Source organism: Dipodomys spectabilis, unplaced genomic scaffold (assembly GCF_019054845.1).
Source record: "Dipodomys spectabilis isolate Male_0828 unplaced genomic scaffold, ASM1905484v1 ptg000083l, whole genome shotgun sequence".
NCBI classification, from domain to species: Eukaryota; Metazoa; Chordata; class Mammalia; order Rodentia; family Heteromyidae; genus Dipodomys; species Dipodomys spectabilis.
Genome location: NW_024870760.1, coordinates 251,749 through 265,653, shown reverse-complemented (window position 1 = coordinate 265,653; position 13,905 = coordinate 251,749). Strand labels below are relative to the sequence as shown.

Sequence of the window (13,905 nt, the reverse complement as noted above, 5' to 3'; positions counted from 1 at the left end):
CTCTGTAAGACAGTATTTATCCTATAATATGAACAAGTAAATATAAAGAAAATTTAAGTTGGGCACTAGTGGCTCTCATGCCTGTTATGCTAGCTACTATGGAGGCTGAGATCTGAAAGGACTATATAGTTTGAAGGCAGCCTGGGGAGAAAAGTCTGTGAAACTCTTATCTCCAATTAACCAGCAAAAAAAAAAAAAGAAAAAAAAACTGAAAAGGGAGTTGTGCTCAAGTAGTAGAGTGCCAGCTTTAAGTAGAAAAGCTAAAGGACAAGGTCTCAGCCCAGAGTTTAAGACTCAGTATAGTCACAAAAAAGAAAAAAAAATAAGAAGTGGCTTGTACCTCATTCAGTTAAAGCTAACAGATCTGTGCTATCAGGTTCAGTACTGTGGTTACCAAACATTTAGAATTGCCAGTTTGAATTGAGAGATGGTATAAGTACAGAATACTAGATTTCGAAGACTTAGTATGAAAAAATGAACATGTTATTGAATTTGGGTGAAGGGGAGCATGGGCAGGTTGAACTCAGGGCCTGGATACTGTCTTTTAGCTACTTTGCTCAAGGCTAGCACTCTTCCATTTGAGCAATGGCTCCATTTCTGGCTTTTTGGTGATTATTGAGATAAAAGTTTGACAAACTTTCCTGCCTGGGCTGGTTCTGAACAGCAATTCTCAGATCTCAGTCTCCTGAGTAGTTAGGATTACAGGCTTAATCCACCGATGCCTGGCTTCACTGAATATTTTTTTACTCATTACAGGTCAAAATTTTTAAATTGTTGACATGTTATGAACATAACACTTACAGATGAACATAACATGCTATGAACATGTTATGTTATGAACATTACATGTTATGTTCACCTGTAAGTGTTGAATTTAAAATAAAGCAACATTAAAAACATCAAAAAGTTAGCTGAGTAAGGGTGGTACTCATACCTGTAACCCTAGCTGCTACTTTGGCCTGAGACTGTTGTAACTGTAGTTCAAGGCCCACCTGAATAGAAATCAAACCATACCAAACCAACCAAACTTTCATTTGGAATGTTGGGAAGCCTAACATAGTAGATTCTGCCCACATGAACACCTAGACAGGAAGCAGATCTATCTTAGAAATAAATATAAGAACAAAAATCAAGCGTTGAGGCATGACTCAATGATAAGAGTGTTTGTCCAGCCAATATGAGGTCCAGAGTTCAAATCATAATAGAGCCAAAGTAAATCCATCTTTTTAATGAAAAAGAAATCAAGTCTTAAAACTTTCAGTTTAGACAGTGTCAACCTAATGTCTTACTCAAAGAGGAGGAGCTAAATAGCATGATTACAATATTCTTATTTCCTATTCTCTGGTCCTTCTTGCAATATCAAGACTTATAAAATTGATTTTCTTATGGACCCAAAATACACCCATCTTATATGTCTTATTATTATCTTTAGTTGTACAAAAGAGGTTTCAATTTGACATGTCAGTTTATGTGTACAATGCATTTTCATGTCCTGCTTTCTCACATCCAGTATCATAAGCATCTTTCCATATCATAAACTGTCCTACAGCTTGATCTTCTTTTTCTGCTGGTCATGGGGCTTGAACTCAGGGCCTATCACGTCTTTGAGCTTTTCTGCTCAAGGCTGGCATTCTACCACTTGCGTCACAGCTCCACTTCCAGCTTTCTGGTGGTCAAAAGTGAAGACTCTCACTGATTTTTCCTGCCCAGGCTGGCTTTGAACTGCATTCCTGTTTTTAGCCTTGGAGCATCTGGAAATTCAGGCATCAGCTACTGACACTTGGCACTACAGCATTATTTTTAAGAGCTTAAACATTTTTTTCCCTCATTTGATTTACTGTAACTTAGCAATTCCTTGGTTTTATGTGATAAGACTGGTTTTGTGGTCTTGTTGTCATTATAAACAAAGCTGAGAGGAAAAAAAGCTTTTTATTTGGTGGTACTGGGATATGAATTTAAGGCCTCATGCTTGCTGGGCAGATGCTACCATTTGAGCTACATGCCTAGCCCTTTTGCCTTCAGTTTGTTTTTTTTTTTAGGTAGGACTTTTTTTCTGGAGCCAGTCTCAGATCACAATCTAACTATCCACAACTTCTACAGGTCTAGGATTGCAGATGTGTACCATCATACCCAGCTTGTTTGTTAAGATGGGGATTCCATTACTTTTTCCCTTGACTGGCCTAGAACCACTTCCTAATTTCTGCCTCCTCCTGAGATGAACCATAGGCATGAACCATGGTGCCTAGTGAGATAAACATTCTTAAAAGATACATTTTTGTTGTCATCAATAATTATAAAAAATACCAAAACAATTTGTTGAGCAAGAAACTTAGTTTGAGATATATGTTGTCATATTTAATTCTAACCAGGTAGTTCTACAATTTAGACCAACTACAGACATATCTTACTTCCATTTCACGTTTTAGGTCAATAAGTCTACTAATTAATACAGAGTATATTTTGTTGATTACTATTCTGTATGTGTACTGTGTGTTTGTCTTTTGACTCAAATTTAGGGCACCTATGTGTGTGCGTGTGTATGCATGTGCGTGTGCGTGCACACATGTGCACACACACGCGCGCATGCACACGCATACACACGCACACACCACACACACAAGTTCTGGGCCTTGAAGGCCTGAGCACTGTCCCTAAACATTTTTGTTCAGGGCTACCTCTATACCACTTGCACCACAGTTCCATCTCCAGCTTTTTCATAGTAAATTGGAGATAAACACAGATTTTCCTGCTCAAGCTGGCTACAATCCTCAGACCATAGCCTCCTGAATAGCTAGGAGCCTCCAATGTCCAGCCTTGTTAATTCCTATTGGTAAGTTTTTCATATAGTTCTTTGCCAAGTAGAAGTCTATTGTTCTGAATTCTTGATCCAAGTCTTTTGATCATTTTATTATTCCACTTTTTTCACAATTTAATTTTTAAATACTATTATCATATGTATTTATAAATATTCCCCCTATATCTTTATCATTGCAATTTCAGCTAACAATTTTAAATATAGTACAGACTATTATAAAAAGGATTAATGTCAAATATACAGTCTGATGCTACAATTATCTTTCATATGGAAAGTTGAAAACAGTTAAATTGTAAATAAGTTTGTTTAGACTAGGGAAAATTTTAATTTACTAATATTTACAAGTTAGCCTACCAAGAGTAAGTTTTATTGTTTTTGTAGAGACTGGGACTTGAACTTAGTAACTGATGCTTTCACTTACTGACTAGTGCTCTACTAACTGAGCCCACGCCTCCAACCCCAATAATGAATTTTCAGTCCATCAAAATTTGATTTGGTAGAGGCATGCTGAGTTTTTTTTAAAGTAATAAATTTTAAATAAAATGTTCTTAAAATCCTCCGAAAGCCAAGAGCAAAGCTGAGCAAAATAAAACACCAGGAAGCAGGTACTCAAAAGAGGGGAAAGCAGTAGACAAATGAAAAGGGAGAAAATTCAGACAATAATTCAATGTATATACTACAAAATTAAGAGAGAGAGAAGATGTGGGTAGGGGAGGGATGGGTAAGAATGTTGAAAGGAGTGACACTGACCAAGATATATTGTCTGTATAAACTGTATGTTAAATGGCAACCCCTTTGTACAACTGAAGGTAACTATTTTTAAAAATGGGGAAAAAAAGGGAAGAGGTGGGTTGGGAGGGATGTGTAAGACTGTTGAAAGGGTTACACTGATCAAGATGCAAGATGTATTCATAAGCAGCTTTGTTGTATAACAACTCCTTTGTACAACAACTTAAATAAAAATATATTTAAAGAAGTAGAAACTAATGTTCTTAAAGAAAGTGGCAACATCCCACTAAATGGAAATAATAGGAAAACTATCAGGGAAAAGAGTACACAATGCAATTACTTAGAAGAACATTCAGTCCCTAGAAGCTTCCTCCTTAATTTTACTGTAAATCAGAGAAATAAATAATCCACCTGATCTAACAACAAAGACTTTCACAGCTAGCTAATTATTTTGAAACTTTATCCCCAGAAAAATGTTACCAAGATTTGAATTATCAAAATACTTTTTTGTGGTACAACTATTAGATATATCATTGTTATTGGGAAATAAAATCTGGTCATTAAGAAGTGAGCAGCAAAGAGACTTCCAAAGAAAAAGGATGAGAAGGGTTAGATCTTAAATAGGTATCCAAAGGCACATTCAATTATACATCACTTAACAATGAAGATATGATCTGAACCAATGGCTAATTCCATTTTTGTGCCATCACCTGGAGTGCGCATACACAAACTAAGATGGATATAATATAGCTATATGACAGTCTCTTCGGATCATCATTGCATGTATGACATTGACTTAAATGTCATAATTCAGTACATTACTGTAATCATCTTCTCTGCTAAATGACTTAATGGCTCAGAATACTAGTAAGAAGTTATCCATCAGGAAAAATTAAAACAAATGTTTATTGATTTCTGAAAGATAGTATAACTTAAACAAAACACAATATTGTTTTTCATTATTTTCCGGCTTCTCTCTCTTTCTCTCTCTCTGTCCTTGTTTTATTTTTTGGTGGTACTGGTAGGTAAGTTTTGAGAAATAAAAGTACCATGAAATAGTATTTGAGTTGTTGACTCATTTAGTTTTATTTGGTGGCACATAATTCTAATTCATTTATGAAGTTATTCTCTGGTGTTCAAAAAGTCCATAAAAACTCAGTAACCTTTTCTAAATCTACCAAATTGTTATGATTAGTGAAGAAATTTTCAACACTGGAATACTCCCCAAAAAGTTCCAAAAATAGCAAGATTTTTTTGTGTGCACAGATGGCTATACTGTGATTTGAACTCAGGGTATTACACTTGCTAGACAATTGTTCTACTACTTGAGCTATGCCATGAAAGTGAGTGAAAGATTTGAAATGAATATTAACAAAATTTTGAAAAACAAAATTTTGGTCAGAAACCACATATTTGTGGTTGAATAAACTTTTTCTCTTAAAAAATCTGAAATACTGAAATACACATATTTTCCTATGAATTGTTAAGTGGAATGGTGTGTACGAAAGAAAAAATTCACAGTAAAAAGTCACTAGATTTTACCAGAAAATGATAATTTTTTTCTACCTGTGTCTGAATCTCGTTCTTCATTTCTTGATGGACTAATGGTAAAAGGAAGTTTACGTTTCATGGATGATTTCTCTTTCATCTCCTTGCCCACATCATTTCGGTCAAGTTTTGGAGTTTTGCTGTATGATCCAATCTTGTCTTTACTCTAATAAAATATGAATGAAACTATATCAATATTAACTAAGAAGTGCTTTCAACTAAGGAAGATTTCAAACAGAAAAAACAGACAGATAATACAAACAGCATTATATTCACTGACTACAGAATAAATTCAAGAATCTCAATAGGCCACACAAAGCTATAATGAACTGGCCTGTTTTATTTATTTTTGTGCTGGTTCTGGGATTTGAATTCAATGCTAGGCATTGTCCCTGTGCATTATTTCTCAGAGCTAGTGCTCTACCACTTGATCCACAACTCCATTTCCAGATTCTTGGTGGTTAAGTAGAGATAAGAGACTCAAGGACTTTCCTGCCCAGGCTGGCTTTGAACTGCAATCCTTAGGTCTCAGCCTCCTGAGTAGCGAGGATTACAAGTGTCAACTAACAGTGCCCAGCCAGATTCATTTTGTATTCACAGGCTACATCACAATTTACTATGTCCTACTGTAACAGATTCATGTGTATTTCATATGCTACTTCTTTTGCCCAGACCCACTGGTTAAACACTTGTTTCTACTATAAGGTTACCCCACTACTCCCTAAGCACAAGTGATCATTCCTTTCATTTCCCCACCCCTTACATACTGTCATTATTACAATGGTAAAACAGTTTTCAAGTTATAGTCCCTAAGACAATTTCAGGAGTTGTAAAGTTTGAAAGTATACACACAATTTAACATTACAAAGCATTTATGTTTTTTCATTTTGGGAGGGGTGGTCTGGTCGTGGGGCCTGAACTCTGGGCCTGGGCACTGTCCCTCAGCTCCTCAGCTCAAGGCTAGTGCTCTACCACTTGGGCCACAGCGCCACTTCCGGTTTTTTTTTTTGCTTATGTGGTGCTGAGGAATCGAACCCAGGGCCTCATACATGTGAGGCAAGTACTCTACCACTGAGCCACCTTCCCAGCCCTCATCTTTTTAAGTGTATATATCATCATAAAAATGTTCTAGTATCAACTGTGGCTATTACAACACAACTCAGTAGATATATTCAAAACTACTTTAAATTTGTTCTGTGAATTCTATAATGTAGATAAAAAGAACTTTAACAGAAATTCCAGTGTTGATCAAAGATGACTGAGAAGTTTAATGGCTGCAAGCATACCTTACAATAAATTCCAAGGAAAATTCTAAGTCTATAAGGAATGCAAATCACAGACAGTAATGCAAATCACAGGAAAAAATTTCAGAGTAACCAAATTGTTAACTGTGAATATCTGCAAAGAAATATGGCAATACAAATTTCTGATTTTTTCATATTTTTTATAAGACAAGATTGAATGGAATAACAATTATAATTTTCTGTAATTGGGTTAATTACAGTAGACTGAAAAAAATAATATATACATGTAATCTACATTATAGAAATAAAACAAAGGTGAAGAAATGGAACTGAATTAGAATAAAGTCGCTACATTTTACTGAAATCAAACCAAAATTTAACCCATATATTGTAAGTCTTCATAATGTCTAGCTCATCTAAGATTTTAAAATTCAGACAAAATGGCATACTGAAAATTATTTAAAACCAAAGAACACAGCACAAAAGAAACTATAAGGCCAGGCGCTGGTGGCTTATACCTGTAACCCTAGTTTCTCAGGGGACTGAGATCTGAGGATCATGGTTCAAAGCCAGTCTGGGCAGGAAAGTCCATGAGACTCTTATCTCCAATAAACCACTAGAGAACCGAAAGTGGTAGAGCACTCACCTTGAGCTGAGTAGCGCAGGGACAGTGCCCAACCCCAGAGTTCAAGCCCCTTCACCCACAAAAAAAAAAAAAAAAAGGGAAAAGAAACTATATAAGAATAAAGAGCAAAATAACAAACAAAGATTAGTAGCAGACAGAACTGAAAGGTAAAAAAAGAAAAATGTAGATTAGAAAAAAAATTCTCTTTATTCACAGACAACATGATCCCATACGTAGAAAATCCTAAGAAATCACAAATTTCAGAACAAATAAAAGAGTATAGCTACAAGATACAGGATCACTATGTAAAAGCTGAAATTGCCCAAATAGAACTGAACAAAATATAATTTAACAAAAGAAGTGTATCTACATGCTGAAAAATTATAAATTTGCAATACTGATGAACAATAAAAAATATCTGCATTCACTGAACAATACTCCATGTTTATGTATTGAAAGACAGTATTGCTAAAATGTAAGTATTCTACACAAAGTGATTTGATGTAAAGATTCAGTAAATTTCCTATCAAAATGCCAGCAGAAGCTGGGTGCCAGTGATTCACACCCGTAATCTTAGCTACTCAGGAGGCTGAGATCTGAGGATTAGGGTTCAAAGTAGCCTGGGCAGAAAAGTTTGTAGACTCTCATCTCCAATTAATCACCAGAAAACCAGAAGTGGCTCTGTAGCTCAAGTGGTAGAATGCTCACCTTGACTTGAAGAGCTCACGGTTCAGCGCCCAGGCCCAGAGTTCAAGCCCAAAACCGACAAAAAAGAAAAAAGAAAAAAAAAAAAGCCAGCAGGCTATTTTTACAAGAACTGACTAGATGATGTTAAAATTTATTTGGAAATGCAAAAAACTTTAAATAGCGAAAACAATTTTGAAAGTAATTCAGTTTGAAAATTTATACTTCTTAGGTTTTGAAAGAAGATTCAAAGTTGCCTGCAGTTGGGACAGGAATGGGAACTAACTACAATTAGTTAACAAGGATCTTTCACAATGAAAAAGGATTCTAAGACTGAATTGTGATGATGGCTTCAAAAATCTATTTTCAACAAAATAGAAAAAAAAGACTTACAATGTAAAAAGTAAAAAAGAAATAAAATCAAAGATAATGTATAAAAACCAATCAGACTAGTAACAGTGAGGTAAGTTAGGAGACAATAGCAAGAGTCCTAACAAAGGTTCTCAGTTACTAAAAACAGAAATAGAGAAGGACTGATGTAGAAAGTATCATTGACCACTGGTGATGACAAATAAAAAACCTGTTAATGTTTCCTTAGTATCTACAATGGTGCTAAGCATTACATAAAGTATAATGTGCCATTTCTCTCTCATAATTTCTTTGTTCTAATCATCAATAAGTAAACATTTCTTAATTGTGCTGTTAAGTAATTAGGTTCATCTCAGAGCATAAAAGATACCTGCAAGCATATGTTATTGTACAAGGGGGCATTTCAATGTGACATTTTCATACATGTATATATTCTAAAACTCCTTCCATCTATTCTCCTTCCTGCCACTTCCCCTCATTATTTCTTCGGTTCTATTTTCCTATACACAAAGTACTTCAAATTCATCCTCATTCACCCTATGTTCATTCACACTCTCTTATCCTTCCACTACTGTAATACCTCCAGTATTTTTGGTCTAGAATTTCTGCTATTTGAGAACTTTTATACTTCCATATGAATTTTAGGGTTGATTTTTCTATTTCCATTTTGATGGAGATTTCGTTGAATATGTGCACTACTTTTGGTGGTTAAGTCATTTTCTTAATTATCGATTCTGCCAAACTAGAAACATGGGAGGTCTTTTCTGGTGCTTTCTTCCAGTCTTTCCATCAGTGTTTCATAGTTTTCATTGTAGAGGTCTTTGTTTGTTTGTTTGTTTTTTTAAGGTTAGTGTGAATGGAACTGTTTTTCTAGTTTCTTTTTCTACCTGTTCACTGCTGGGGCAAAAGTTGATCTTCTTATATTGATTTAATAACCTGCTATATTGCCAAAAGTATTTATCAAATCTTGAAATTTTTGGTAGAATTTTTAGGGTCTAGGTTAATACAGAATTGCATCATCTGAAAATAATGGTAATTTGGCTTCTTTCTTCCCTGTTGAAATATTTTATTTCTTTTTCCTGTTTTATTGCTCTGGGAAGAAATTCCAGTACTTTAATTGAATTAGTGATAAAGATTGGACATCTTGTCTCATTCTTGACTTTAGAGAAAATAATTTGTTTTCCTCAGTATGTTGGCTGTAGATTTATTATATATAGCCTTTATTATGTTGAGGAATTTTCCTTGTATTCTTAATTTCTTTATAGAATTTTTATCATAAAGATGTTCAATTTGAGCCAGGAAGCGGTGGCTCACGCCTGTAACAGGAGTGAGATCTGAGGATCATGGTTTAAAGTCAGCCAGGGCAAGAAAGTCCAGGAGACTCTTATCTCCAATAAACCACCAGAAAACCAGAAGTGGTACTGTGGCACAAATGGTAGAGTGATTGCCCTGAGCTGAAGAGCTAAGCAACAGCACCTAGGCCCAGAGTTCAACCCCCATGACGGAACAACAACAACAACAAAAAGTTCAATTTTGAAAAGGCCTTTTCTATAGCAATTAAGAAGTTTTGTCTTTAATTCTGTTTTTGTTTTATGTAACATTTGTTGAACTACATATGTTGAACCTTCTTTGAATGTCTAAAATGAAATCAACTCAATCATGGTTGCATGGTCTTTAATGTTTTGGATTAACCTGGTACTATTTATCAATTTTGATCTGGAATGCCTTTAAAGGACCATGTGTCAAACCCTTGGTTCCAACCTTAGTGATATTATGATGTAGTAAAACATTCATTTGGTAAAGCCTCCTGAGAGATCTTTATGGGTCACAGTGGTGTCCTTAAAAGGGATATCAGGAGCTGGTGGCTTGGTGGTTCATATCTATAATCCAAGCTACTCAGGCAGCTGAGATCTGAGAATTGTTGTACAAAGTTAGCCCAGGAAGACTAATCCATGAAACTTTTATCTCCAAATAACCAGCAAAAAGCCAGAAGTAGAAGTATGGTTAAAGTGGTAGAAAATGTGAGCAAAATAATTCAAATTAGAGTGCGAGGCCTGGTGTTCAACCCTAGTATGGGAGGTGACTGTGTTAGCTCTACCAAGTGCTCCTTACCACATTATGCTGTTTTCATCACAGATCCAAAAGCAATAGGCCTAAGTAACCATGAGTTGTAACTTCCAAAATTATAAGCCAGAATAAACCTTCCTCTTTTGAAGTTATCTCAGGTGTTTGTTATGGTCATGGAAAGCTGATGAACACATTTGACATCCATGTTGCTTTTCACATGATGAGTGAATTATTCCCAGTATAAAAATGTAAAACAAATCTTGAGTTATAATCATATACCTTTCTTCCATATGGTTTTTCTACCATATTGCTGTCACTGTCAGAATTTTCACTCTGAACTTGTTTTGTGAACCCAGACTTGGGCATTTTATACTTGTTTAACTAGTTTCTTCTTGTATCAGTCTTCTCATTCTGAATCTGTAAAGAATGGATACACAAGTATTATTAGAAAATATTCACAATAGAACCCACTTAAATATCTATGTGCCAAAATTAGTTCAATTCTGCTTTCTCAATATTTCTGTAAGACTATTTTCTCAGAAAGGGGCTATCTTAACCTAAACCAAGTTTTCACTAAACAATTTGAGCTTCTAATTAAAGTTCTCTTGTTCAAATCCACCTTCTTTAAACCAGCCACCTTCTTTAAACTTGTAGCTTTCTGGGCATTCAGAAATCATGTCAGTAGATGCTGTGGCAAAATTTTAGGTTCTACTGATAATTCTGTCTTGGTCTAGAAGTTATTTATTTATTTATTTTTGGTCAGTGGTGGGGCTTGAACTCTGGGCTTGGGCACTGTCCCTATGCTCTTCAGCTCAAGGCGAGCGCTCTACTGCTTGAGCCACAGCGCCACCACCGGTTTTCTGGTGGTTTACTGGAGATAAGAGTCTCAGGGACTTTCCTGCCCAGGCTGGCTTTGAACCGTGATCCTCAGATCTCAGCCTCCTGAGTAGCTAGGATTACAGGTGTGAGTCACTGGCGCCTGGCTTAGAAGTCCTTTCTTATGACTCAAAAGAACTTAATAGGTCTGGTTAGTAATTTTACATCTGATTTCCCCTATCAAACTCTTCCTACATAAAGTCTGCATAACAGTTTCCTTTCCCTCAATGAACACCTAAAGATACTTAGTAATTTTATCAACCAATTCATTGATATTTATGTCATCCTGCAATGAACACTTAATGTATCATTTTCTTTCCAATTTGTTTGGTTTTTTATTTCTTACTTTATAATTTAACTTAATATACTAAAGACTCTCTAAGAAGCTTATTTTTATTTTATTTTATTGCTAGTCCTGAGGCTTGAATTTAGGGTCTGGGCTCTGTCACTGGGCTCTGTGAGCTGTTTTTGCTCAAGGCTAGCACTCTATCACTTAAGCCACAGCACCACGTCTGGCCTTTTCTGTTTATGTGGTACTGGGAAATTGAACCCAGGGCTTCATGCATGCTAGGCAAGCACTCTACCACTAAGCCACATTCTCAGCCCCAGAAGCTTATTTTTAGACAAGCTTATGCTTTAGTGATCTGGTAAGAAATTATCAGAACTATACAAGTAAGAGAGGAAGCTACAAGGATAGAACCAATTTGATTTCTGTTGATCCATTAGCTACATGTGGCTAAAGTTCAATTAATAAAAATTAGATAAAATTAAAGTAGCAACTGCACTATAGACTGCAGATATACATTTCTATTATCATGGAAAATTTTATTGCACAGCACTAGGCTAGAGGAAGGCTTTGAGCCAAGAGGAGCACTACAAGAGGAGCACTACTTGAACCACAATCACAAGCAGAATGACTCATAAGCTTAATTTTAATTTCTTCATGCTATATTTACTGGAAATATGTATCATATGTCCAAACAACCTATCATTCTAATGTGAACTATTAAAACTTTGAGCCAGGAGTCGATGGCTCATGCCTATAACCCTAGCTACTCAAGAGGCTGAGATCTGAGAATCTTGGTTCAAAGACAACCCGGGCAGAAAAGTCCATGAGATTCTTATCTCCAATAAACCACCAGAAAACTGGAAGTGGTGCTGTGGCTTAAGCAGTAGAGCGCTTGCTTTCAGCTGAAGAGCACAGGGACAGCGTCCAAACCCAAAGTTCAAGCCCACAACCGACACATACACACATACAAAAAAAAAACTTACACAACTTCAACAGAGTTAAAATTTGCTATGCTCCTCAAATTGTGCTATGGGTATTTTTGATTGAAAAAACTGCATCTTACACAAACAACTAAATTATCTGCATAGTACCACAATAGAATATAATGTAACAGAAAAAAATTGCCCATTGTTTTGGTGTATAGCTTTAAGAGAAGAGCCTTTGCTTAGACTGCATGAGGACTTGGGTTTTATTCTAAGCAATCCAAAAAATAAAACATAAAAACTCTGCCACAGTCCAAACAGTTCAAAGCTTTCTTTCTATGGATGAGAAAACAAACTTGAGGACAACAAGGAACTTTTTTTCTTTTAAAATTTAACATTATTGCCTTGAGCTGAAGAATGCAGGGACAGTGCCCAAGCCCAGAGTTCAAGCCCCACAACCAACCAAAAAAAAAAAAATTTAACATTACAGATGAGTTAGAGCTTTCCTTGGGACCATTCAATTGTTTCAAATATTATCATAAATAATCATTTAAACATTACACAACTCTCCAAGTAGATCAACTGTAAAGCTTACAGAATTATAAGCTACATAAAAACAGAAAAATTCTGGTTCAAAGGAAAATCTGACCTACATGGTAACAGGCATCACCTAAGTGACATTTGCAGATGAAGAAAACCAAGTTATTAGTAACCTAAAATGAAGTGTTATGAACATTTTCTGAGAGAACACTATGAGGAAAAAATTTTAAGTAGGCTGTATGTTAGAGAAGCTAATATTATTCTTAGTTATCTTATTTGGAAAAAGATTAGTACCAGTATACTGAAAAAAAAAATCACAATTATATTCAAAAACTGTTACTTCTATGCCACAAGAAATTAAAATTGTATTAGATAATTAAATGAAATTTTAAATGTACAAATAAACTAATAAAAGGCAATTCTCTTAGGTTATTTTTCAAACACACAGGGGAAAATAGGACAAATAATAAAATAATAGACCTAAGACAATCATACATATTCAGTTATAGGAAACACAAATGGCTCAAGCATACCAACCCAAAGACAATCCAGAAGCAGGGAAAAGAACAGGCAAGAAATTCACTTCAGATATAATATAGGTACATTAAAATAAATGAATGAAAACAGATATCCATATAATACACTAACCAAAAGAAAGGTAAAATGACTATATTAGTATGAGACAAAATAGGTCTCAGAATATACAACATTTTATATATTATACATGATAAAAGGGACAATTCACTAATACATATCAATTGCAAGTACACATTTAACCAAACAACAACACTAAATTCTTTTTTTGTTTGTTCTGTTTAGTCATGGGGCTTGAACTCTGGGCCTGGGCACTGTCCCTCAGCTCTTCAGCTCAAGGCCAGTGCTCTACCACTTGAGCCACAGCACCACTTCCGGTTTTCTTGTAGTTTATTGGAGATGAGTCTCACAGACTTTTCCTGTCTGGGCTGGCTTTGAACCACAATCCTCAGATCTCAGCCTCCTGAGTAGCCAGGATTACAGGTATGAGCCACTGGCACCCAGTTATAGTTTCTTTTGAGTGATGAAAAGGTGGTAGAATTAGTAATGACAGTTTCACAACATTGTGAATATACTAAAAACCACAGAAGAATTATATAATGTAGTGAACTGTATATTTCAGAAATATAGAAAGTATTCTTAGGGATAACAATCTATCGGTC

At 35.4% G+C, this 13,905-nt stretch overlaps 1 protein-coding gene across 4 annotated transcripts in view; it reads right to left on the bottom strand.

The window, feature by feature from the left end:
• Nucleotides 1–13,905, bottom strand: part of Ankrd12 (ankyrin repeat domain 12) — a 129,578-nt gene that overhangs the window by 95,412 nt on the left and 20,261 nt on the right. For all 4 annotated transcript variants that reach the window (XM_042683707.1, XM_042683706.1, XM_042683709.1 and 1 more), the window contains 2 exons: nucleotides 10,361–10,498; nucleotides 5,111–5,258 (listed from right to left, as the gene is read on the bottom strand). In XM_042683707.1, coding sequence (XP_042539641.1) covers nucleotides 5,111–5,258; nucleotides 10,361–10,447 — 235 coding nt within the window. In that variant the 5' untranslated portion in view covers nucleotides 10,448–10,498. The remainder of the gene's footprint in view (nucleotides 1–5,110; nucleotides 5,259–10,360; nucleotides 10,499–13,905) is intronic.